Genomic DNA, 25,931 nt, shown 5'->3' on the forward strand with positions numbered 1-25,931 from the left:
AACCATGGGTGGGTCCTGCTGGGTGTAGGAACTCCTCCTCCCCCAGACACCCCTCAGGGGTGTTGGTCCCTGAAGTCCAACCTTTACTTTTGCTCCCCCTTCCCTCCCTCCCACTCCCTCAGGACCCGTGCGTCTGGAGAGGGCCTCAGTGGGGAGAGGATCAGGCCCAGGATCTCAGCAGGTTCCTGGGGGTCCAAGTGGGCAGTGGAAACATGGCCATGCTCCCTTTTGATCCTCTGCCCTCCTAATGATTCCCCAGTTTCCCCCTTTCGGGGTGGATCCCTTACCCTCCCCCAGCTGCCCCTCAGGGGTGCCAGTCCGGTCCCCCTCCACTTCTCTTCCTCCTTCACTCCCCCCACACCTCACATCCTACCTGGTGGCTGGGGGTTTCTCCCGTCCCCTGAGATGTCTGTGGTCCCCCACCAGTGCCTGGTAGGTGCCCTAGTTTTGAGGAGACACGAATTTCTCGTCCTCCTGGTAGCCATGCTGGCTCCACTGGAGACATGTTATTTAAAATATCTTTTGATAGAGAGGTGGAAATGAATAAAGAAGAGGGGGGGAATGGCATAGAGAGCCAGGGACTAAGCCTTGTGATCTCTCTATATTTAAAAGCCACCTGATTTAAACAAACTTATTCCAGTTTTAGGAATAGTTTTTTGTGTTTTTTTTAAGGAGCAAGCTGCTTTTTTATAAATTTTATTTTATTTATTTATTTTTGGCTGCCTTGGGTCTTCATTGCTGTGTGCGGGCTTTCTCTAGTTGTGGCGAGTGGGGGTACTCTTCATTGTGGTACGTGGCTTCTTATTGCAGTGGCTTCTCTTGTTGTGGAGCATGGGCTCCAGGACGGGCTTCAGTAGTTGTGGCATGTGGGCTCAGTAGTTGTGGCTTGCAGGCTCAGTAGTTGTGGCGCACGGACTTAGTTGCTCCGCGGCATGTGGGATCTTCCCGGACCAGGGTTCAAACCTGTGTCCCCTGCATTGGCAGGCGGATTCTTAACCACTGCGCCACCAGGGAAGCCCAGGAGTATTCTTTAATTTGCCATTTTGTACTTTTAAAACTGTATTTTCAAACTTTTTTCACATTTTCTAGCATGTATTCACCTTGAATAATTTCGCTTTTTCTTTCTTGACCTTTGCTTATTGAAGAGTTAAAAAGTCCAAAGAAAGGATAAAGAGGAAGGAAGTTAGTGTCTTAGTTTTTCTCAGTCAGTTTAGAATAGACGTAGAAGAAGGCATTTCCTATAGATTAGGTTAATAAAACATAAATTTAATGCTTGGCGTTGATTTTCAACCAGAGTAGATAAAGTTACCTAGATTCTGATTATGAATCTTTTTTTTTTTCCAGGAAAATAATGGACTTTAAAATTGAGGCTATTGAATAGCAAATAAAAGTATAATAAAGATAAGTTGATATAAATTACCCCCTTGAGGATTGACTGATCTGTGGTTCTTTCAGCCCAATTATTGAAGACAGCGGTGAAGCCACACACTCCTCTGGGTTCTCTGGATCTTCTGCCTCAGTTACAAGCACCTCCTCCATCAAATGTCTTCAAATTCCTGAGAAACTGGAGCTCACTAGTGAGACTGCAGGTAGGTTCATATATACCATTTGTAAACAAATATCTGTATCCATGTCCAGTGAACACTTATTTATCAGAGCAAACTGAGGTATAAGTATTTCTTCTCTAGAAAAGTTGCCATAAATTGTGAAATCTCTAGAATAGGTGAGTACTAACTGAATTCGGTATCATAAAGACCTGAGATAGATGAGTCTTGTTAGGTTAGCAGTATTGATCATGCAATCATGGTTTTTTTTTCCCCCTCCTCTGTTATAATACCCATTTTAAGTTTTGGAATAATTTTTTTTGAACATTTTTTTTCCCGCAGACAGCCCTACTCAGTCACCCTGGTGTTCACAGTATCGCAGACAGCTGCTAAAATCCCTACCAGAGCTGAGTACCTCTACAGAGTTTTTTGTAGAAGATAAACCAATGCCTAATTTAGAAATAGAGAAGGAAATTGAATTAGGTAAGTATCGTTGAATGCATGTCCTTTTGTGTATGACAGTATACAAATAAGTGATTATTTGTACTTGAATTTGATGCTTAAGTACAATCAATATTTCTAGAATGTAAGAAACAACATTATAGGAGTTGACACATTGATAAGTTCATGTCCCAGTAACAATGGAATTCTGTCTTCCCCTCTTTCAATTTTTTTATCCCCTCTTTCAGTTTTTAACAAATGATTTTGAAAAGTATTCTAGATGCTACTAACTGGCAAATATAAAGTGAGTGCCTTTAGCCCTTAAGCCAGGAAGTAAAAGCTAGGGGGCTATATATATTCACAGTGATTTTGAAATGGAATCAAACCTTCTCAACAGATAATGAGGATTATTGCATTAAACAACAATACCTGATATGTGAAGACTACAAATTATTCTGGGTGACGCCAAGAAACTCTGCAGAGTTAACCATAATAAAGGTGGGACTGATTCTCTGTCATTTCAATTTCTTTGTAAATAATGTTGGTTGAAGCAGTAACTGTGACCCCATGGTACCATAAGATCCTTCTCATAGTCTATAAGCTTCCTTATAGGAAAGTCAGTGATGCATAAAGAAATCACTCACCATTATATGCCAAGATGAGATATCAAAAATGAGAGGGTAGGGCTTCCCTGGTGGCGCATTTGTTGAGAGTCCGCCTGCCAATGCAGGGAACGCGGGTTCGTGCCCCAGTCCGGGAGGATCCCACATGCCGCGGAGCAGCTGGGCCTGTGAGCCATGGCCTCTGAGCCTGCGCGTCCAGAGCCTGTGCTCCGCGACGGGAGAGGCCACAGCAGTGAGAGGCCCGCGTACCACAAAAAAAAAAAAAAATGAGAGGGTATTGTATAAATCTCTCAATGTGTCCAAACATGTCAGGTGTTACATCAATTTTATCTTTTTGAGGACATCTGAAATTTTTTGGCTCACTCCAATCTGGACAAGTTACATTCTAGGCTTGACACGTACACACACACACACACACACACGTACACACACACACACACACACACTACATTACCTTGAAATTTCCATTCACCATCATTCCAGGGATTCACATGACCTCTTTTTTATATTGAATGCCTAGTTACGTTGGATCCCATTTTCTTTTTCTTTCTTGGTTTAAGTCCTCATATTTTAGTAGCTTCCTGAGAAAGGATGCATAGGATGTAAATTTTTTGAAACCTTGCATGTCAAAAAATTTCTTATTCCACATCTTTATTTGATTGGTAGTTTGGCTGGATATTAGAATTCTAGGTTCAAAACTTTTTTTCTTTAGAATTTTGAAGATAAGCTCCATTAGCTTTTGGCTTCTAACCTTGCTTTTAAAATCTTTTGCCATTCTCTGTGTGATTTTTTTTTTCCCCCTCTCTCTGGATCCTTGTAGGATCTTCCGTTTGTCCCCAGCATTCTGAAATTTCACAATTACATGCTTTGGTGAAAGTGTATTTTCACCCATATGCTAGGCACTTGATGGCCATTTCAATCTGGAGACTCCTTCAGTTCTGAGAAATTATCTTCAAAGAAAAAATTATTTCTTCCCCCCCAGTCTTTTCTGTTCACTTATTCTAGAATTCCTTTTATTAGGATTTGGGGTCTCCTGGACAGATTCTTTAAAAACCTTATCTTTTTTTCTCCTATTTTCTCTTTGTCTTTTTGCTTTACTTTCTGAATGTTTTGTCAACTTTATTTTCAGTCTTTTTACTGGGTTTTTCATTTCTTTTATCATGTATTTAATGTTCTTTCTTTGTAGCATTCTGTTCTTCGTTTCAAAGATAAAATATTCCTTATCTCTCTGAGTATATTAATGATACTTTAATTTTTTTTTTCTCCCTGCATCATCTGTTTCCTTTTGTCTGTTTTGATCTCTGTCTTTCATATTAGAGGCTTTCTTCAAGTCTTTGGCTGTCTCTTCATATTTAAGTGTGGGATGCTAGAAAGCCAGTTGAAATCTCTGTTATATGGTGGGACCTTGACAGCTGTAGACTTCACTGTACAGTGATCTCACTTGGCCATTTTGTTGGAAAATCCTCAATCTTTGGGTCTTTTGAGCTTATCAGATTCCTTAGAGAAAACTTCTGGTTTCCTGCCTAGAGCATGTAATCCTGGCTGCTAGCCTCCTGAAAGCTGCATGGGGAAGTTAGTCTGGAGAGTAGAGGGGCAGGAAGATGCATCCTAACATTTGACATATAATAAACTTTTTCCTCTTCTCCATATGGTATTCCCACCCTCAACAATGCACGGTGTCCTCTAGTCCAGAGCCCTTCTGTTTTATATTCTCTAGGAATAAACTTCTGGTCTTCAAGAATGAGAGAGAGGCAGGGCTAGGCTGGGCTACAGGAGCAGGAGGGGAGTCTGGGGACTGATGTTCTCTTTACAGAGTTCAACCACCCCTGGTTTAGCTCCACCTTCACCCTTACTTCCATAGGTAATTAGTGCCACCAGTTTTATATTATAGGGAGATGGTCTTGTAGTATAAATATGGTTGCTTTCAGCTTTCTCCACTGCTAGAATCAGCTTTCTTGGGTCTGTTAAGTGGATTGTTACCTCTTATTATTCTCTTTCCAGCTTTCAGAATTTCCTGCTGCTCCATCCTTTATTATAGATTTCTACCTTTTAAAATATCCCATTACTATTATTTCTGTTGGGATATAGGAAGGGCTGGAGGGAATGTTTTCATTCTGCCAACTATAACCATAGATTCTAATGACTCTTATTTTTAAAATATATTTTCTTACAGGTATCTTCCCAACCTGTCCCATGGGACTTTTATATCAACTTCAAGTTAAAGGAACGTTTAAATGAGGAGTGTGATAATTTGTGTATCTGTTATCAATACCAAGATGGCTGTATTGTTTGGCACCAATATATAAACTGCTTCACCCTTCAGGTTTGCAATAATATGAAAACATATCATTTAAAGTCCTCAAGTAGAGAGATTTGTGCTCCATTTAGCAAAGGAATTTAGTACAGAATTCCTGTTAATCTTCTAGAAATAGACCAATTAAATTATGAGTTTAAAGCATTGTTTTCTTTTTCCAAGTTATTTTGACCAAGAACCTCCTTTAACTTTTTTTTATGTCAATTTTCAAACATATAAAAATAGACAGAATTGTGTAATGACCTGGTCATCTAACTGTGACCATCACCAGCTCATGTCCACTTTTGTTTTAAATTCCTGGTCTGGTAATTCCAACATCCCTGCCATGTCTGGTTTTGATCCTTGTTCAAATTGCATTTTTTGCTTTTTGGTATGCCTTGTAATTTTTTCTTGATAGCCAGGCATGATGTACTGGGTAAAAGGAGCTACTGTAAATAGGCCTTTAGTAATATGATGATGAGGTGTAAGGGGAGGGAAGGTGTTGTACAGTGCTATGATTCATCGTCTTTTGCAGCGAGCCTATGCCTTTGGACTGTGAACTTCACAAGTTTCTCAGTTTCCTACCCCCATACCCGCCACTACCCGGCTTAGGTAGGACAAGATGGCTGGAGTGGGCTGGAATTGTGTATTTCCCTTCCCCAGGTCAGGTAGGCTCTGAAAATGCCCCAGCAGGTTAGGCTCTGGTTAACTAGTTTCCCCTGAAGGCAGGCCTTGTTAAAAAGAACAGAGTGCTGTGGCCTATTTCAAATGGTTCTTTTTCCCCCTCCCGCTGCTGGAAGCACTAGGGGAATTTTTCTGTGATATTTACTGTGAGAACCTGGTCTGGCTCCTGGAGGTAAAGTTCACAAAAATGTGGGGCCCCCCTATGCTTACAGATCCTAAAGGAGTTGTTGATTTTTCAGCTGGCTCAGCTTTTTACATGTTAGGACAGTAGTAACTTCCAAGCTCCTTATGTGGGGAATGGAAACCAGAGGTCTATTTTTGCCACTCTTGTTCTATCTATATTTTCCCCCTGGATCATTTTTGGAACCCAAACACAATATATCTTTTTTGGCCACACCACACGGCTTGCGGGATCTCAGTACCCCAACCAGGGATTGAACCCAGGCCCTTGGCAGTGAAAGCCCAGAATCCTAACCACTAGACCACCAGGGAACTCCCCACAATATATCATTTTATTCTTTGGAATGTTCTTAAGAAAGTTTTACTGCCTTTTTTTAGTTTAGTGTTTCCGAGTTTTTTATTTCTCATCTCTTTTTAAATTGAAGTATAGTTGACAGACAATGTTATATTAGTTTCAGGTGTACAACATAGTGATGGTTTTGCTGCAATTTTGATGGTAATACAAATTCTCCAAAATGGTTGGAATGATGGTATTTTAAAACTACCATTTATAGAGTACCTATTATGGGCCAGGCTCACCCTTGATGCTCTTCATCCATTATTTCATTAAATCCTTATAAACAATCTAATTGGAGAGCAGCATTATTAAAAATGGGACAAAAACCCAACCTACAAAGGAGCTGACATTCTAATAGAGAACAACAAGGAAGAGTACAGGGCAGTGGTAAGCAAGGTATTGAGTATAAGTCACCCCAAATTAAGAAATAGTTTTCTGTCCTTCTATTTCCAGGATCTTCTTCAATACAGTGAATTTATTACCCATGAAATGATAGTGTTGATTATTTGTAACCTCTTGACAATGATGGAGAAACTACACAAAGCAGAAATAGTCCATGGTGACTTGAGTCCAAGGAGTCTGATTCTTAGAAACAGGTTGGTCCTTTTCATTCTCTCATAATTCTGTCAGCTTTGTCGTAAAACATGGATAGTTGCCATTCTCTTTTGCCTTTTGATAAATGCCATATTAATGAACACAGTACGTTAAGAGAATATTTGCTACCTAAAAGTCAATAGTCACTGGGAATAGTTTAAAAGAATTCAACCAAAAAAAACACGTTGATGAAAAAATCCAGAAAAAAAGAATTAACGACTCCATCGTGATGATTCCTGTCAAGAAGAGATGTAAAATGTGAATATTTGGGGAAATGTGAAGTAGATTGTCTAGTCTTTCTTTGTGTGGGACCAGTGCGGAGCTAGCAAGGATGCTAGCAACACTGAGGCACTGCTCAGTTTCAAAGGCCAAAGCTTAAGTCACACCAAATTGAGGTAATTGCCAAGAGAAGTAGGTAAAACCAGAGTGCAAATGCAAACCATGCCAAGAAAAGGGGCTTAGTGTTCAAATTACATCCAGTTTAGCCATCAGGTTCAAGGGGTGAGCACAGAGCAGGAAATAAGAAATGAAGCCCAAATACTAAGAACTGAGAAAATACAGACAACATTGAGGCATAAACAAGGCAAAGATGCTCAACAATTTTTGTTTTATGGAAAGGACTAGAGGACCAACACACCTGTCTAATAATGGGCATTGATCTCTTGGTATTTGAGTGAAGCAGTCTGGTTTAAAGATGCTTTGTCTGCCCCAAGCCTGTGACTTGGGTAAGCAGTTAACTTTCTCTCTGAGGTCATTCGTGTACACTAAAAGCTGGAATCATTCTTTACATTTCTCCTGACTACTTATTCTGTAAGAAGAAACTGAATTAGACTCTAAATCATAGTTGGCATGGAAATTAAAAGAACCTTCAATGTATTTCTGCAGTTATAACCAAAAAAACTAGAGCATCCTACCTTCTTTCCTGAGATGGCAGAGTCCTAAAGGCTTCCCCAGGCATAATACAGCAGCATTTCTCATCCAGGGCACCATAGGTACTTTGGATGAGATAATTCTTTGTGCAGGTCTGGTCCAAGCATGTCAGGAGGTTTTATATCTATTTCCCCGTAACTACCTCTCACCCAAACACAAGTTACAATCCCCCAGCCATTGTGATCACCAAATATCTCCCCATATGTTTCCAAATGTGAGAACCCCTGGTATAGTTTTTATTTTCATTCTATTTCACAGCACTGAAATTTCAGAGGATAGTGCTAGAGTTCTCAGGACTTTTCATGGAAATTGTAAGCAAAGAGATTTTCTAAGCCTTTTTGGGATTAGGCATTTGTATGCTGTGTATTCAAATATCCTTCTCTCAGTCACTAGAGGACTCCAGGAAACCACATAGTGTTGAAGGGACATTGCCTTTTACTTTGTCACAACTTTTCAAATTTGATAGGAAATTTCATATAGATGCACAAGGAATTGAAAGAGCCTTTTTTTTTTAACATCTCTATTGGAGTATAATTGCTTTACAATGTTGTGTTAGTTTCTGCTGTATAACAAAGTGAATCAGCTACATGTATACATATATCCCCATATCCCCTCCCTCTTGCATCTCCCTCCCACCCTCCTTATCCCACTCCTCTAGGTGGTCACAAAGCTGTGAGCTGATCTCCCTGTGCTATGCGGCTGCTTCCCACTAGCTATCTATTTTACATTTGGTAGTGTATATATGTCAATGTTACTCTCTCACTTCATCCCAGCTTACCCTTCCCCCTCCCCATATCCTCAAGTCTATTCTCTATGTCTGTGTGAAAGAGCCTTTTGAAATCATTTAATGCAGTTTCTACATTGTGTGTGTGTGTGTGTGTAAAATGAGATCCAAAAAAGTGGAATGTCTTGCCCAGGGTAACAGTGAATGGATGATTAGAGAGCTAGGAGACCTTCCTGCTTCTTTTTATTATTCTCAGAAACATTTTTCCTACCTCTCCCAAGTTTTGAAAACATTTGGGAATTATAGTTTTATGATGGCCAAAAACAAGTTGTAGTAAGGAATCATAAATTTTAAAGTAAAATAGATCATTCTGTGCTGTGGAGGTATATGTGATAGGATTAATCAAAGCCTATATTTAGGAATATAAGACCTGCCACTGATATCCATCAGGGATTTGAAAACACCAACTGAGAAAGCAGAGAAACAGAAGGAACACAAAAATAATCCATTTTTTCCTCACATAAATAGTTCCTATATCTCTTTGCAGAATAGCTTTATTACACGGAATAGATAAGCCTGAGGAAAATCAATAGTGAATTAGTGCTATAAAGTTCTTTTCTCTCTTTTTTTTTTTTTTGTAAGGAAACAGGATTGGAATCACATATAAGAGGAAGACAGTATGGTATTAATTTAATATAAACAGGATGGTTTACAGTATTTTGTAAAGGTATCACTTTACCAAAAAACAGCCTTATGTTGTTTTCAGTTAAACTCTGGGAAGGAGGGATCTGAATGACACTCGGAAAGCCTAATCTAATAGTAAACAAGAAAGACTGTGACATCTATCAAAGCTTAATTTCCTCCATCGTAATTCTTGTCAGTGTATGAATCATTGCTGTTATATATGTCAATATGTTCAGTGCAAGACAGAGGCCTGCAGTCTACTTCCAGTATTTAGTTTATATAATATGGAAACTTGATAAATGTTCTGTGGTGGCCATGCACAATGGCTTAGATATAGCTTGGGTCACTAAACTCATCTTAACGTTCCCCAGTTGGGTGGATACTGCCACTGCTCTTACAGGTGCATTTTCATAACTAACCACTGGAGGGAGCTATTGGCATAGCTAAGGCACACCTGCAGTACCTCCTTTTTTTTCTTTCTTCTTTTTTTTTTAAAGACCAGCTATGCAGTTTCTTTCATGGCCTATTTTTATTACCTCCTTCTCTTACATCTGGGCTTAGAATCCACGATCCCTATGATTGTAATAAGAACGATCAAGCTTTGAAGATAGTGGACTTTTCCTACAGTGTTGACCTTAGGGCACAGCTAGATGTTTTTAACCTCAGCGGCTTTCGGACTGTACAGATCCTGGAAGGACAAAAGATCCTGGCTAACTGTTCTTCTCCCTACCAGGTAAGTGTAAAACAAGCTTGAGCAAATGTGGAGAGGGCTTCTTAATCTCTTTCTTACCTAGATAAGCCAGGAAAGCTAGTGTTTACTGATATTGTCTCTCCTGGAACAGATGACCTAGTTTTCAGATATCACCAAGTCAAGCAAAATGTACCATTTTTCTGTCACAATACTGAAGAATTTACACATACACGTGCAGACACATGACTAACTCAGTAACCTAAGTGTCAGGGCCATTTCTACCAGTTATCTGTCTTGTCTTTTGTAAATCATTTTCTGTGATCTTCTCTGTAAAATAAAGATAATAATCAGCTCTGTTTACATCAGAATTCTTGTGAGGATTAAATGCAATAATGTATATAAAAAGACATTAGGAGAAATATAAAGTGTTTTATATGGTGGCATTATATGCAGAAATCCCTTCTGACTCAGCTCTGGATATATGGCATTTTGCTGACTGAATATGTAGCATAGCCCTGAACTAGTCATGTAGAACACATTTAGATCACAGCTAGAGTCCATGCAAATTTAGTAGGTGTACAAATTTGAATTTGGCAGTCCAGATATATTTGTCTTCTTTTTTTTTTTTTTTGTGGTACGTGGGCCTCTCACTGTTGTGGCCTCTCCCGTTGCGGAGCGCAGGCTCAGCGGACATGGCTCACGGGCCCAGCCGTTCCGCGGCATGTGGGATCTTCCCGGACCGGGGCACGAACCCACGTCCCCTGCATCAGCAGGCGGACTCTCAACCACTGTGCCACCAGGGAAGCCCTATTTGTCATCTTTTGTTCTAGGATAATTCCTAGAGTTGGCTCTACTGATCACTTCTTTGGGGAGTTTCTCTCTTTACTGTAAGGATAAGGAACAGTCTACTAAAATGTATATCATAAAATAAACTTAACTAAGCACTATGATACCTGTCAACTTCCTACATAAATAAATTGCCATGACAATAGCAGAGAATGATTGTAGCTGATGGTGCTTTTTGTGATTTCAGGTAGATCTGTTTGGTATAGCAGATTTAGCACATTTACTATTGTTCAAGGAACACCTGCAGGTCTTCTGGGATGGGTCCCTCTGGAGACTTAGCCAAAATATTTCTGAGTAAGTATTGGTGGTTTCAGGGTCTTTGCCTGTCCAAATAATGTTCTCTTTATCTTGGGTGCTCTCTGCTTTGACAGCCTTGGTTTCATAGTCCAAATGCCATGATTTCATTAATTTTAACCAGTTTTCATTAGAGTATCAGTGGAGCACCTTGTGCAGGACAAAGGAATTGTTCATTAAAAATGGGAATCTAGCTATTCGGACTTCAGGACATCATTCTGGACCCAGATGTATCATAGACATATAAACCGTGACTAGAGTATGGAAGCCTCTCAATTTAGAAGGCTTAATAGAAACATTTTATGAGAATAATTTTCTAATCAATTGGTGTTAGTCTTATGGCCGTTTTTAATAGCTTTTGTCAAAAGTTAATAAGCATCTCTTGAAGAAAGCTAAATTTCTAAATTACATACTAATTTTAGGCTATTATTTATTTAATGAATGGGTGAAACCAAAGCAGAGAACTGAATCTCCTTGGTGAGGAAGTAAATGCTCTCTTAATAACAGCTGCTTGGTCTCAGAACCTTAGTACTCCCTCAGGCCTGCTCATAATACTTATTAAATATCCCATGTTCTCCCTTACCTTATCATAGCTATTAACTTCGCAGAATAAGCTTACCAATCTATCACTTAAAGAAAAGAAAAATCAGTGTTGAAAATTTAACACCCCTTCACCTCCATTTTCCCCTGCCAACAATTGAATTGTATTTTTTTCTTTATTTAATTCAGAATTTGGCCAATCTTATTTGTCTCTAACATGTACTTTCAAAATAGGTTTAAAATATAATGTAAGGCATATAGGATAGATTCAGGTTATCTCCAGTTGGTTATGGTCCTAGGTGGGTCTTACACAAACAGAAGCAAGTGGGGTCAGGTGGGGTTTCCTAACGGCCTTGCCTTTTACAATAATAGAAGCTTCTCTGATCTTTAAAAAAAAAAGGTGCAAACATCATAGACTTAAGCAGTAGTTACTTCACTTGAGCTTAGGTTTCTGAGAAGGTTGTGAAGGTAATAAACCCCTGGGCGGGGGGAGAGAGGAAGCTGTAGTCTTTCTAATGACCTAGACTTTAGAAAAGTTAGAAGAGAGGAGACAAATTTCGTCTTTCTTCTATTTGTAGAAGAGAAATGCTGCATCTTAGTACGTGGAGGAAATTTATAGATTCAGATGAAAGATTTTCTTTCCCTTTATGTGCATTATATTATGGCTCTTCCCACTATGGTAGCCTTTTTTCTTTTTTCTTTTTTTTTTTGTAGTTTGACCTTGGGTTTTCAAAGGACACTACTTGAATGATCTCTAACCCTAGAGTTAGGTATTACCTTAAATCATGTTGGTGCATAAATGTACCACTGAGTTAAACACAGAAAGAATTCTAACTCCTATATGCCTAATCTTGATGAAAATGGTTTTATATATTTTTAGGCTAAAAGGTGGTGAACTGTGGAATAAATTCTTTGTGCGGATTCTGAATGCCAGTGATGAGTCCACAGTGTCTGTTCTGAGGGAACTTGCAGCAGAAATGAATGGGGTGTTTGACGCCACATTCCAAAGTCACCTGAACAAAGCTTTATGGAAGGTAGGGAAGTTAATCAGTCCTGGGGCTTTCCTCTTCCAGCAAGATGGGCAGTCAAGTCTCTCGCAGATTCCTGCCTAAAACCGATGGTGGTACTGTGGAACACTGGACCTGTATATGCTATGACTTAATTTAGGTACACTACTAACACTTTTCTGCTTTTTGGTAGAAGTATATTTCTAGGTAACTGGCATTTTCTACTCAACAAGGTACCGCCTCTTGGCCTTGTCTAACTTTAACAAAGAACTGTTTTATTCTAAATGGATTCCACGTTAATGGGTACCTTGTTGTCATTTAATGCATTTGTCTCAACTTTTCTCTGTACTTTTCCCGTTTGTAATTTGTGACCTGTGCCCTTATAATCACTATGTATTTTGTAAATAATAAAATAGTATTTGTTAAATTTGTGCTTCTAACATCTCATCTACTTTTTGCTAACTAAGGTAATAAATGGCCTGATTTTGCAGACAGGCGCTACTTTACCATGGAAATGTATATATTCTAGACTTGGAACTGTTATGATAGGATCGTAACGAGACAGAATAGCCAACCATTCCTTTAGGTGTTCCTGACCTTCCACTAAATGGTCTAGATTGAAAAGCAGATAAAATGGTTTACACAAGGCCAAATTTTCTTAAATTTCAAGGGGCAAAATTGTTTGTTTTTATTATATTTTAATGTTTTCATTTTTTATCCACCAAGCCCCTTGGTCTACTTATATAATCTAGCAGTGCTGCTGCTCGGTCTCTTGATTAGGGCTGTGCGAGTTAGAAAAGAAAAGGTTTTGAATGGGCTTTAGCAACCTTTCAGAAATGGAATAATTACCATTCTGTTACATGCAAAATGACTTGGTGGGGGCACGGTTAATGAAGGAATAGAAGATTTTGTTGTTTGGAAGATTTGAAGAGGCAGAATTTTAGAATAAAAAGATGACTTTGAAGCATGGAATCATTTGGGAGAGAATAGGTCTAAATGAAGTATTAGACTGCTAAACAGAAGCATGAATTACACCAGGTCTTGGGTATAGGGAAGGAAATTGGTAGAAAAGGGCAATGAAAATTAACTATTTCATATCTAAATATCAAAATTATCAAATGTGCCTCTATGCTGGTGCCTGATTTTTTTTTTTTTTCACTCTAGTTGTCACTGTTACTGCTCTAAGATTGCTGGAAAGCAGAAGATTCTAAGTATATCTCAGCTAAAAATATTTAAGCATATATAGTTGAAGCACTGAAACATGACTTGGCTCTGAAGGATAATCAACTTAGAAATTTTTTGCTCTTAACCAAAATATGATTTTTCAAACATTTTCATGTTTGCTTCTTATACAACTAAGGATATGAAATTATATATCTGTATCTTTTATGTAATCGAACCCATCTACCCCTCTGCTCTGCTCTCCTCTCCTCATTTCTCAATCCACCTCTTTGACACGTAAAGTCATTTGAGGCTGGATGGTAAATTTAGATTCTTTCTCAACATAGGCTTAGCTACCATCTAGTGAATTTTTCAGCAACCTTGACAGCAAGACTGACAAACCAGTGCTTTATGGATAAAGCTTTGATTCTGAAAGTCCAGTCTGAGGAGAGGGAGGAAAATCTGAGGAAGCTAATTTATTAGAGAACTTGCAACTATTTTGCTACCTCTTCCTCCTTTCCCCATCCCCTCCAATCCTGACCTTTCTTCGTAGGGGGGAGAAAATAATACCTGACCAGTTAGGACCTATGATGTCTTTGTTTTCTCTTTGCCTGAGCATAAAACCACAAAGCGGGCACGTTTCCGTTTTCCTTATATTTTATGTTGTTTGTCTTGGGAGAAGGAAGCGGAAGCCTCTATTTGTTGGCTGAAGCTTCAAATGGTTCTTATTTCTTGTCTCACTAAGGCAGAAATAGCCTAACGATAGACCTGAGAAAAAGAACATAGCTGAAAAGACAGGATCTTCACTTTTGTTTGAAAAGAGACCATGGAATATATAGCGCCTCACCATTCACAAAGTGTACATCCACTAATCTTCTACCACTGTTAGAACCCTCATCCCCCTGTGGCAGCTGTACAAGAAACCTTCCACCCAAGTCAGAGTGCTCTAACTGATGCCAAACCTGAATCTGGAAATAAAAAGATTTCCTTTAGCATTAGGACTTTAGACTGTTAGTTGGGCTATTATCTCAAGGTAGATAAGAAAGCCTTTCAGAGGGTTAGCACAAAGCACTTTGAAATGACTCGTGTTCAGGCTAAAATCTTTAAGCAAAGACAGCAAAGAAATGCTTCTTGTCTGTTGCATTTGGAAAAGAGGAATTCTTCCTCCAGCTGCACCAACTCTTATACCAAATTCACTTCCAGTCTGGCTCATAAAAGTAAGATTTCCCTAGTGAGGAAGATGCGTTTTTAAAAAAATTTTTAATATGGCAAACTTCGACCTTAATGAGGTTCTTGTTTCCACCAAAGACACAAGAAGCTATGAATATTTAATAGGATAAAGGTGGCATTTCAGAAAACTGGTGTTGAAATAATGGATTAGAGTTTGAACTCTATCACCAGCGCCACCACTAGTTCATACAGCACCTTTGTGCAAATTAGAAGTCCCCTTCCTCTAGTGGATTTAGTACCTCCCTGTGCACCGTAGCTTGACTGGATTTCAGTCCGCACGTACCCTCTCAACCTGGTACCCTTGTAAATAAATTGCACAGCCATATGCAGTGGTCTTTCCTGTTTCACAACTTACCTGCAAAAAAAAATTTAGATCAAAAATGTTAATGTAAAAAACTGAAAATATAAAATAGTAGATGACTTTGTAATTTTTTGTCTGTGACATAACACCAAGATTTATCCAGGAAGATTGCTATTTATTACTATAATAGATAAAAAAAATAAAACCTAACATAGTCACCTGTCTCTCCCCTCCCCCCCCCAAAAAAAACCCCTAAACACAAACTAGGAAAAATTACTTGCCACACGTTTGCATCATTTTTCACTTGCATTATCTCAAGGTCTCATAACTAGTCTCTCTGCTTCCCCTGCCCACCTCCAGTCAAATCAGAACCCTCCAATGGCTTCCCATCTCACACAGCACAAAATCGGAAGACTTCTCACAGCCTGCAAAACCCTACCAGGTCTAACCCTGCTATTCCCTCACCTCTTCCCTGACTCCTCTTTTCCTTGCTCACTCCACTGTAGCCTGCCTACCTCCTTTCTGTTCCTTAAACATGCCAACTAGTTTCCCTCTTTATGAACTTTTTGCTTTGTTTCTTCTGCCTGGAATGTTCTTTCCCATAACTTCACATGGATTACTCCCTACTCCCCTTCAGATGTCTTCTCAGATCTCCACCTTATCAGAGGCCTTCCCTGGCTATTCTGTACAAAATAGCATCCCATACACACACTGATGTTCTGCTGTTACTCTCTATCCCTCTTTACCCTGCTTTATTTTTTCCATAGCACCTATCACCTGTTTTTTCCATAGCATATATATATTTTTTTTTGTTCTTCTCCCCTGTATCCCACTACTAGAATTTAAGCTCCTTAAGGGCAGGGATTTACTTTGTTTCTTGTTTTAACCCCAGTGCCTAGAGCACTGTCAAAGCACTATTTTACCTAAGGTACAAAGAACTCGCTTAAAAAATTGAAAACCAGTAGAAATAGACAAAGGGCATGAACAGTCCACTAAAAACATTTTGATGGCCAGCATGTGAGTTGTTCACTCTCATTCCTAATTAAATAAAATGCAAAATAAGCCTGAAATTTTCATCATTCAGATAGTAAATGGTTGAAAATTGTGTTTGTGAGGGTGAGGGGAAATAAGTACTCATGTTATTAGTGGGAGTGCAAATTGGCACACTATTAGGAGGTGATTTGGCAATGTTTATTTAATTTAAATATTCATTCCCTTCAGCTGAGAAATTTTTCCTAAGAGTTTATCTTAAAGAAGCATTGGCACAGATGCTCAAAGATAAAGCACTGTTTGTAACAGTTGTCCTCCCTGCTTCCAAGGCTCATTAGTCCCAGAGGGATAATCCATGTGACAGACCCTGCGGAAAGAGGAGTCCTGGAACTAATGCAGAGGTGAAGTCAGACGATTTCTGTAGATGGCAGGGATGCCTTGGCATTGGTGCCAAGAAGATTGGTGCCCAATCTTCCAATCTGGCATGAGCCTGTAGAGTTAGGCTTTGAAAGTTGATTCCAGACATTTCAGCTTATGTTTAAAAAAAAAAAAAAAAAGCTGAGGGGAAAAAGTGGTTGCCTTTGAGGAGAGTGGAGTAGAGAGGGGAACGAATAAAGGCTTTTACTTTTCAATTTGTGCATTTCTGAGCATTTTGAACATTCTGATCACTTTTTTTTATGTCTATGGGATAATCTAGGCTAAGAAATTATGGGCTATGGTTTTGTCATCTTTTCCCTTCTCTACATTAAAAAAACAAAACGCCTAATATGTGTTAGGTGTTTTTATAGTGGGAAATTTGGGAGACTTTATCATCCAAATATAAAAGCAAGATTAATTTGGAATTTAAATGAGAGCATGAAAACAGTTTTAAATTATTGAAGATAATATATCTAAACTTCTATTTTTAGTATGCTAAAAATTCATACATGTTCAAATGTTTTATAATGTTTCTATTCAAGGTGCACTTTCTAAAATTATCTTCCTACTGTTACAACTTCCTGTGTCTGTGAATAAGGGATTGAATTACATAAAACTTGACTTTTTTCAAAACAAAATACATTTTATGGCTCTCGTATAAAAACTTGAGTTTCCACAAACTGACATTGTATGATTAAGAAAGGAACAAACAATGATGAACTCAGGCTAAATGTCTATAAACATACTTTTTTCCCGTCAAAGCATACTACTTCCAGTAGTCTTGCTCTTTAGAGGCTCCTGCAGCAGATATTCAGCTGCCTAGCAGTGTTGTCCACTAAATTCAAATTGGCTTCTCCATGGGGAGCAGTGGTTGCCCAGTCACACTGCTAGTTCTCAAACCCCTTGTGAGCAAAGGACCGTGTGTCTATTAATTTTATATAGTCCTAGAAATTAGTAGTGAATTAAATACGTAGTGAGTTAAAAAAATAAGTAGTGAATTAAAATGTTGGAAAATAGTGGCCACAAGTTCAAAAACTAGCTGTATTAGAGTCTTGGTGAGGGGGGAAAGGCTGTAGATATGCCTGGAATCATAATCTCACTTTCATTTCTAGTGTGTCACTTTGTGTGTGTTTCTTTAACCTTCTCTTGTAATCGACTGCTGACCTTACATCAGGATACACTTCATTGTACTGTTTACTCTTTTCAAAATTAAATGTTATTTTCACAGGTATGTTTATTCCATCAAAGTGTGTACTTTATTTTCCGTGTGTGTATAATTCAGCCTCACATTCACTCGAAACAGTTACGTGAGTCAGTGTATGCTGCAGTTTCAAAGTAGTCTAATCTTACTGGCCTGGGCATGTGATGCGTTTTATTTAATTGCTTCAGTCCTGCAAGTAACAAAGTGAGGGTGGCATTTCATAAAAACAAATACCCATTAAAATCTGTGAACAAAAAGACGAACATACATTTGCTTTTGCATTTTAAAACAAAATTGAAAAATAAACTGGTAATGCTAGAATAAAGTGATAAAGATATTGACAAGGATGACACATGAAGGTTCAGTGAGACTGGCTCCTTCCAGGAAATGAGACAGCTAAGGGTGAGTACATGTGTGGTACAGCAAGTCAAGGAGTCCCAGTGAATCTAGGGGATCAGGCAGACAGAAATAGGAGCTAGGCAGAGCAGACAGACGTTAACTAGCATTGCTGGGAAAGACCTTCCTGATCAACTACTCTGTCACTGAACAGATAAGGAAGCCACTTGCTCAGGACTCACCCAAGCAGGCACATCCAGAACCCTACCTAGCTTGTGGACCAGTGGTGTAGGCCACTAGGGCAGCCCCATAGCACCTGCCTGCGTTGTATCATCAGTTGCCTTGGACAGGTACATGTACATGCCTTACCTCTCTAATTCAGTTGAGCTCTGTGGGACAGGAACTGTGTCTTCTTACACTCTAGTTACATCTTGCATGTGGTGCTCACATTATAGGGGGTCAACTTCACAAGCCCAGGGCCTGCTAGAACCTCCTCAGTATTGAGATGGCCCCTTGCCTGTGGTGCCAAACCGAATGCTAATAACATGGTTAGAGATGCTGCCTCTACAGCCAGAATGCCTGGGTTTGAATCCTGGCTGTGTGACAATGAACAAGTTACTTATCCTCTCTAAGCCAGTATTGTCCTCTATGAAATGAGGATAACCCGAGTGCCTACTTTACAAAGTTTTGAGAACTAAATAAAGCTTTTAGTACAGGTGCTTGTAGATGTTTGTATTGATTTAGTTCTAATGTGGTCTAAAGTTCTCTAGAAACCTCTCGAGTAGATTAGAATCCCAGCTAGATTGGAGCCTTACTGTCTTTTGAATTAATTTAAGTACAGAGTACAGCTAAATCTATAATATAATAAAGGTAGGTGAAAGAAACATGGTGTTATCTAATCTAAAGGGGAAATGAGTTTCTACTGGGAGTGACCTTCAGGGAACCAAGTGTTTGTACTTTAAGAAGACAGACTCAAGATAAGCCAGGTACCAAGCTATCAGGAAGATCCGTCTAGTCCCGTCATCAGCCCACAAGGCTGTTTCGGTCCGAAGGTGGTCTCTGGCTCACAGCTCTCTGCTGCTTCTGTGCCATTTTCAGAGCACAGGAATCTTAAATGCTGCCCCTGGTCCTGTTTGCTCTGACAGTATGTAACAGGCAGGTCTTGCTGCCCACATTAGTGGGAAGCAAGATGCAGATCCCTTCCCTCTAGCCACCTGCAGATGTATCTCACTCCTCTCCCCCACCAGGGGAAGCACTTTCTGACTTAGGGAGCAGGGTCTACTCACCCCATTTAAGGCCAAGACATTTAGTCTCTTCCTGAGACTCTTGCTGCTAGAGCTTAGGCTTTCAGAACTATTTCTGTATTACCCTCTGCTACATCCCTCTCCTGAGCCAATGGATAAAAAGTGACCACTTGCTTAGTAGGAAAAAGGAAAGGCAGAAAATAGGAAGCCCTATAAATCCGATTCATGAACTGGAAAACCTGGGCTCCAACCCCAGTTCTGCTCCATGCTGGCTTTTTTTTTTTTTTTTTTTTTTTTTTTTTTTTGCGGTACACGGGCCTCTCACTGTTGTGGCCTCTCCCGTTGGCAGAGCACAGGCTCCGGACGCGCAGGCTCAGCGGCCATGGCTCACGGGCCCAGCCACTCCGCGGCATGTGGGATCTTGCCGGACCAGGGCACGAACCCATGTCCCCTGCATCGGCAGGCGGACTCTCAACCACTGTGCCACCAGGGAAGCCCCATACTGGCTTCTTGATCAGGGCAGGTCAATCTGCCATCTATAAATTAGTGCTGAGGCTTCTACCCCAAAGGGCTGTTGTGAGAATTAATAACACAGTATAGTTGCTAAACATGAAAATTTCATGGCTCCTGGCAAGCAGTGGATTTGGCTCTGTCTGCCCAACAGCCAACCCAGAGCTGGGCACAGGAGGCAGCTGAGCTGGTGTAATCCATCGTCGTGGAATCTAAGCTACAATGGAGATGCCTGACATTCTTATTCACTCAGGCCTTCAGCTGCAACCTGTCGACTCCTGTTTTACTCTGTTGATAAATGTTCATTTACCCCCTTCAGGACAGCAAGTAATCTCTTGGAATGTGGCAAAGATGTTTAGCCAATGAATGTTTTTAAACTCTACTGGCGCTCCACATTTAATGACAGGCACCATGAAGGATATAAAGAAATGTAAGACATGCTCTCTCCCTTCAGGGAGTTTATAATTTAGTTAGCAGAACAGGATATTACAGGTTAAAAGCCAAGAGAATATCGAGACCAGTAAGTCAAAGGAACCTCAAGGTAAGGCAGATGGAGCAGATATGTTAGGACACTGAAGAAGTGAGGGTCAGCATGGGTTAGGGTGTCCTGGGAGCCATCAGGGCATGGCAGGGATTGGAGCTGGTCTGTATCGGGTAGTTTTCAGCTGCAAAAATCAGAAAATCGAAACTAGCGTAAAAGGTAAGAATATCTGTTATCTCACATAACAGCCTGAACCCAGCAATTCATGGAAGACCCATGTTGTTTCCACCTATTCTGCCATCCTCAGCATGTTGGCTTTTGTCCTCAGGCTGGGTCCCCTTCTAGAACCCAGTTGGCTACCACAGCAAGCTCTACAACTTGGAGCAGCACAAGGAAATTTTTCCCAAAAACTCCCAGCAAACTTGCACTCCTGTCTCAGTTGTCACATGCCTAGGGCCTAAACCAATCCCTGGCAAAAGGAAGGGAATTAGCAAGACTGGTTTAAACTAATCAAGATTCACCCCTAGGGCTGGTGCTGGGGAGGGGCCCTTCCCTGAGCACACAGGAAGGAGAAGAGTATACATCCAAATAAGTTGGGTTTCTTCCAGCAAGTAAGAAGGGACAAGCAAGAAGGGAAGACCATACGAAGTGGTGCCCACCTTCTGCTTCCCAGGCCATCTGCTAACACTGCCATCTTCTCTGGGTCTATCTCCCCGTTGGCCATGACCCTATTACCCTTTCTTCTTGCTTCCCCCAGTTGCCCCAGAAGCCGGGGCACTGTGGGGTGGAAGCATGGGGGACGCTAGACCAGCTTCTCAGGGAACAATCCCTGACTTCCCTCAGTCTATGCCGCGGCCCCTTGGCTTCCTCCCCACCTCCCCTGCCCATCAGCGTACAGGCAGGTTCCGCAGCCCAGCCTGGGCTACCGGAAGGCCTCGTCATTCCCTCTTTGCTTCTAGGCAGAGGGCCAGCGTTGGGCCTTCTGATCAAAGCCAGAGGACAGTGGCAGGGCAGCAAGGCCGTTGGCCGGCAGCAGTAGTAACTCCTGGGCTTTTCCAATTTGCTTTTGTTGAAGAAGAGTTCCTGGAGAAATTCCCTAATACGCAGCCCGGCAGGCTGTCCTACTCCATGGAGTGTGGTGGAGAGAATTCTGCCAGTCACACTCTCGGCCCTCTGCCAGGAGTCTTCCACACACCTTGCCCCGCTACCAGAATACCCGATTACCCTGGCCTCCCTGCCCCCTCCACACCCACAGGAGGGAGAAGGAGCAGGGCAGGAGGAGAGGCACAGAAGGGGCCCAAGCATCTGACAAGGCCCTGATGCTTCCTTCCCACTGAGGACCACCCCCAGGACTCGATTGGTCACTCTCCCTTTTGCTACCACCACCTTGGAGGGTGGGCGGGTTCTCTGGAGGCATCTGCTCCCTGGGAACCCCACCTGCCCTGTGGGAAGCCATTTGGGAAAACCTCTTGAAGGTGGGGCCCCTGCCTCTTACCTGGAGGCCCAGGGCTGAGGGGCACCTCTGAGGTAATACCAGCCCTGGAACGCAGGACACAGGCCCCAGTGACAATACCTGCCCCTTAATACCAGCCCTTCCCTTCTGGAGCCTCCCCCAGCTTGGGATGGTAGGGGGTGAAGGCAGGCAGACCTGTTCCTCCTCCCTTCCTGGCCCTGCGGCGAGAGATGCTGACGAGTGTGGGCAGGCGGTGACAGGCCCACACAGCCGTCAGAAAGGCCCGTGTGAAGCACCCTCTATACACACAGCACAAGGGGGGGCGGGAAGTGTGGGGAAGAATCTAAAGATCGAGAAAAAGTTGGCAGTAAAAAGGCATTTTTCCCACACGCTGGAACCCTAGACTTTGTTTCTGAAACTTGTCATTCTTAAGGAAAGCTGGGGAAGCATGCATCTACGAAAATGTGAGGACGTCGCTGTTAGAGGGCCTTTCCAAACCCATCCCCAGACGATTTGCTTAAAGCCATGCGGTGGGACATTTCGGTGTAAGCAGTCAGTCCAACGGAACCTGACTCACCAAAATGGTACAGAGGAGGCAAGTTGCTTTTGAGGCTTTAGGTATATCTCTATTTTCAAAAGCAAAATGGAGAGTAAAGTGAAAGACTTTATTGTAAAAACACCATTTTGGCTGATTCACATGCTGCCACTTCCTGGGAGCCAAGAGTAAAAGGCAGAAATGCCCACAGTGACGGCACCGCTGCTGCCTTGGACTAAATTACAGATACGTCACACTCGGGGCTTGACCTAGAACGGGCTGCATGGGCCGCAAAGGGAACAACGGGCCTGTGAGGAGGAAAGCAGAGTTGCAGTCCCGACTCTGCCTCTAATTTCCTCTGTGGCTTTGCTGAGTCACTTAATCTCTGGGGGCTGCAGTTTTCTCACCTGCAGAAGGCGGGGCAGGGCTGATGATTCTAGAATTACTTTCAGCCATGATTCGCTGTATTCCAAGTAAGGGTGACCAGAGCACAGAACCGCTTCATGCATTCACTCATTCAACAAAGTTTGCAAAGGCATCTACTATGTACCGGGCACCATGCTGGGTTTCCTGCCCTCGAGAACGCAGCCTGCTGGGATTAGCAGAGGTGACTCTGCTGGGATAAGGAAGGGCACAGGGCATACCACTGGCCCAAGAACACAGGCATCTGGCCAACTGCCTTCTACAACAGGCAGCCAAGCCTTTGCAGGATTTCTTCCATTGGCTGGCAGATCCCCCTTTTCTACAACCTGTGAGGAAAGGGATCTAGGTTGGCAGGTGTCCTCACCAAATCAGGAAGCCATGCAACATGATGGTAGAGGAACAAGTTCCAGCCTGTGCAGGCATCAGCTTTCAGAAGTCCCTGAAGACAAGACTAACAGAATCGACAATGATAGATTATCATGCTCAGGAATTTTAGAGGATGAGAAAATGTAGCCAAGACCCATGGCGACCCTTGGCTGGTTTTTGGCCTCCAGCACCCTAATCTTCTTCCCCACCTCATGTGGGTAATGGGAACATTTGACCAGGCTACCCTCCCCTCTGCCAGGCCAGAGGTGGACACGTGACCTGAGCCTCCAACCAGACTCCCCCTGCTCTTGGACCAGGTGCCAAGGGGCATCAGGTGGAGCGCGTGGTGGGAGCACCTTCCGTCCAGGTGGGGGAAGCGTGGAGACTCTGGAGTTAGGTCCGATGGCCAGAGACCTCAGGGCTGCCCGGCTTCTGTCCTGGACTTGATTCTCCAGACTTATCAGTGCTGGGAGTTAGTTACCTGATGGCTGTCAAAAAATCCCTTTCCTGCTCAAGATGGCTGGTCATTAGAAAACCTAACTGAGTTTTTATGATTAATGCCACATGGTCCAATGCTGTGCAGCTCAATCAAAATGTCTGTGTGTGCAGCCTGAGACTGTTACATGGGAGGTGACTGGAGTCATGGTTTGGAAGATGGACCTGCTGCTGTTTGGTGCGTGGATAAGAATGAGTGACAAAACGAGCACAGCCATGAAGCTGAAAGCTGAGAACATTGATGTTTTCTGAGCTCTCAGGATGAGCAGTTCCTATGCCAGGAGCTTCGTTCATTTATTTCCCACAACCCTGTAGGCAGGTGAAATCATCCCCATTTTATGGATGAGGAAATTGAGGTCCAGGTGATTAAATAACACGCTAAAGGTCACTCAGCTGATGAACGGTAAAGCTGGGATGTGAACTCAGGAGGAAAAACTCAGAACCTGGGCTTTTAACCAAATACCACGTTGTTTCCCTATGGAAGAAAATCCATGAAAGAGTTTTCAAAATTAACGCGAAGAGCTTAGTGCCGCCTTGGGCTGGGGGGTGAGAAGCGTCAAGGGGAACGGTGGGTTTCCATCTTCAGCAGCAGTGGGCACTGGGGCGGGAACTGGCGGGTCAGGGTGGTGCCTCCACTGGGGCAGCTGTGACTTGGGCTCTGGAGTGAGCATTTCCAGGTTGACGGTCAAAGCCATGGAGAGGATGGTGTTCCAGCGGGAGTGTGGGCAAGTGTAGGGGAGAGGAGCAGGGGCCGAGACTGGGCTTGGGCACTGGGAGAAGAAAAGGAGCCAGTGAGGGGACAGGTGGGTCCAGGGACCGGGAGGGCACTGTAGAAGGCTGAGCTCTGCCTGGCCCCTGGGGAGCTCAAGTTCTCACCTGCAAAGGCCCCTGTTTCTGATCAGGGTCTGGGAAACAAAGGGTCCCTGCCGACCCCGGAAGCCGGTGCCCATGCTGCCCGCCACCCCCTGCGTGCCGCTGTCTCACCCTTCACAGCAAAACCAGCCGAGACCCCTAAAGGCAAGCTCAGCCAGCTGTGGCTGGGCAGCCAGGTCCCAACCCCGAATTCTGAATCCTACATCTCTGGGAGTGGGGAGCCTGGGAGGTCTGGCTTCCCAGGGGCTGAGGGAGGCTTGCACTGAGCTGGGCAGGCAGCCCTTCCCCCCACCTCCCCCTCAGTAAAGGAAGGCAGGAAAAAAACGTGTTTTTATAAATAGCTCCAGCCCCAGCTGATTTGTAAATTCAGTGGGCTTTTTGTGTCAATGACATCACCCTCCTCCCCATGGCAACCTCCGACGATATCAAAATTGCCAAGCAACGTTGAAGCAGCTCGGCGCCCCAAACGAGAGCGGGTTGATGCCTGAGGATTTAATGGAGAAATCCCAAAGTGAGCCGAGGTGTTCCGTGGAGGAGGCGTGCGTGGCTGGGGCGGAGGCCAGAGCCCGCCAGTGCCGCTTGCCAGGAGCCCTGGGCCAGCTGGGGCTCCTTGGCCATGCTCCCTTTGACAGCCTGCTGCCGGCAGCAGGGGGAAGGACATCGCTCCCCGCCTGATGTGCCAGGAGCCAGGAGCAGCCATCCAGGTGACTAAGCCGGCCCACGGGCACTGAGTCACCGCTGGCCTGGAGGTTTCTTCCTTCCCTTTTGCATCTGATTATTTTCGGAACTGGAAACTTGGAGCTGCACCTGAGTCCCGCCCCTTCTAGCTCTCCCCTCCCTACCTGGGGCTCCAAGGAAGATGGGACCTGCCACGAGTCTGCCGCCACCCGCTAAGGATATGGAAGACGCTGTGGGGGCCTGAGGGGCCGGGGAGAGATGTCAGCCGGCAAAGTGCAACGGCAGATATGGTGATGAGGCTGCCTGTCCTCTGGAGGTGTCGGGAGAAGGGGAGTCTGGTCCATGCTGACTGGCGTCCTCCGGGCTGGCTTTGAACTCACCTCCTAAGGGATATTTCTGTAAATGAGCAGCTCCTAGGGTCCGAGTGGCATTTGGAGAACGAGGCTGGATTGGCTTAGGCTGGCCTGGGCAGGTAGGTGGCTGTGCGCCGGGTGCGGCCCCATGTGTGTGTGAGAGGAGCAGGTGTGTGTGTGAGAGCGGGCCGCAGGGGAGCTGGCAGAGACTGGGGATGAGGGATTTAGCAGCAGTTCATCCTGACTGATGCTGGGCCCGCCCAGGCCCCAAGATGGGTGCTGTGGAAAAGGACACCAGGTGCCTGGCCTGAGCAGGTGCGGAGCAGCTCCAGCTCCGACAGACCCAGGCCCCACTGAGTCCACGGGACAGAGATACGGCAGGGTGCCAGGGTAGGGGGTGGTCCAAGGATGGAAGCCAACCCGCCGGGGGCACCGGATGGTGCTTGGGCTGCCTCCTCTTCTGACAGCCCTA

At 43.1% G+C, this 25,931-nt stretch overlaps 2 protein-coding genes and 1 long non-coding RNA gene across 5 annotated transcripts in view; 2 read left to right on the plus strand and 1 right to left on the minus strand.

The window, feature by feature from the left end:
* Window positions 1–12,839, plus strand: part of BUB1B (BUB1 mitotic checkpoint serine/threonine kinase B) — a 56,645-nt gene extending 43,806 nt beyond the window's left edge. Inside the window, exons 16-23 of the mRNA XM_019935283.3 lie at window positions 1,456–1,589; window positions 1,887–2,027; window positions 2,383–2,483; window positions 4,782–4,931; window positions 6,556–6,698; window positions 9,596–9,767; window positions 10,759–10,865; window positions 12,286–12,839. Of these exons, the coding sequence (XP_019790842.1) occupies window positions 1,456–1,589; window positions 1,887–2,027; window positions 2,383–2,483; window positions 4,782–4,931; window positions 6,556–6,698; window positions 9,596–9,767; window positions 10,759–10,865; window positions 12,286–12,517 (1,180 nt within the window). The 3' untranslated portion in view covers window positions 12,518–12,839. The remainder of the gene's footprint in view (window positions 1–1,455; window positions 1,590–1,886; window positions 2,028–2,382; window positions 2,484–4,781; window positions 4,932–6,555; window positions 6,699–9,595; window positions 9,768–10,758; window positions 10,866–12,285) is intronic.
* On the minus strand, window positions 684–24,452 carry LOC109550006 (uncharacterized). Its single transcript, XR_004525123.2, has 4 exons — window positions 24,432–24,452; window positions 21,779–24,325; window positions 15,087–15,158; window positions 684–6,932 (listed from the first exon to the last, which is right to left on the minus strand). It is a non-coding gene; the product is annotated as an uncharacterized lncRNA (long non-coding RNA).
* An 814-nt stretch (window positions 24,453–25,266) lies between these two features.
* The window catches only part of PAK6 (p21 (RAC1) activated kinase 6), a 34,694-nt gene continuing 34,029 nt past the window's right edge, over window positions 25,267–25,931 (plus strand). For all 3 annotated transcript variants that reach the window (XM_033851441.2, XM_033851447.2, XM_033851442.2), the window contains exon 1: window positions 25,267–25,578. The gene's annotated coding sequence lies outside the window, so the exon portion shown is untranslated. The remainder of the gene's footprint in view (window positions 25,579–25,931) is intronic.

This window comes from Tursiops truncatus, chromosome 2 (genome assembly GCF_011762595.2).
Source record: "Tursiops truncatus isolate mTurTru1 chromosome 2, mTurTru1.mat.Y, whole genome shotgun sequence".
Taxonomy (NCBI): Eukaryota; Metazoa; Chordata; class Mammalia; order Artiodactyla; family Delphinidae; genus Tursiops; species Tursiops truncatus.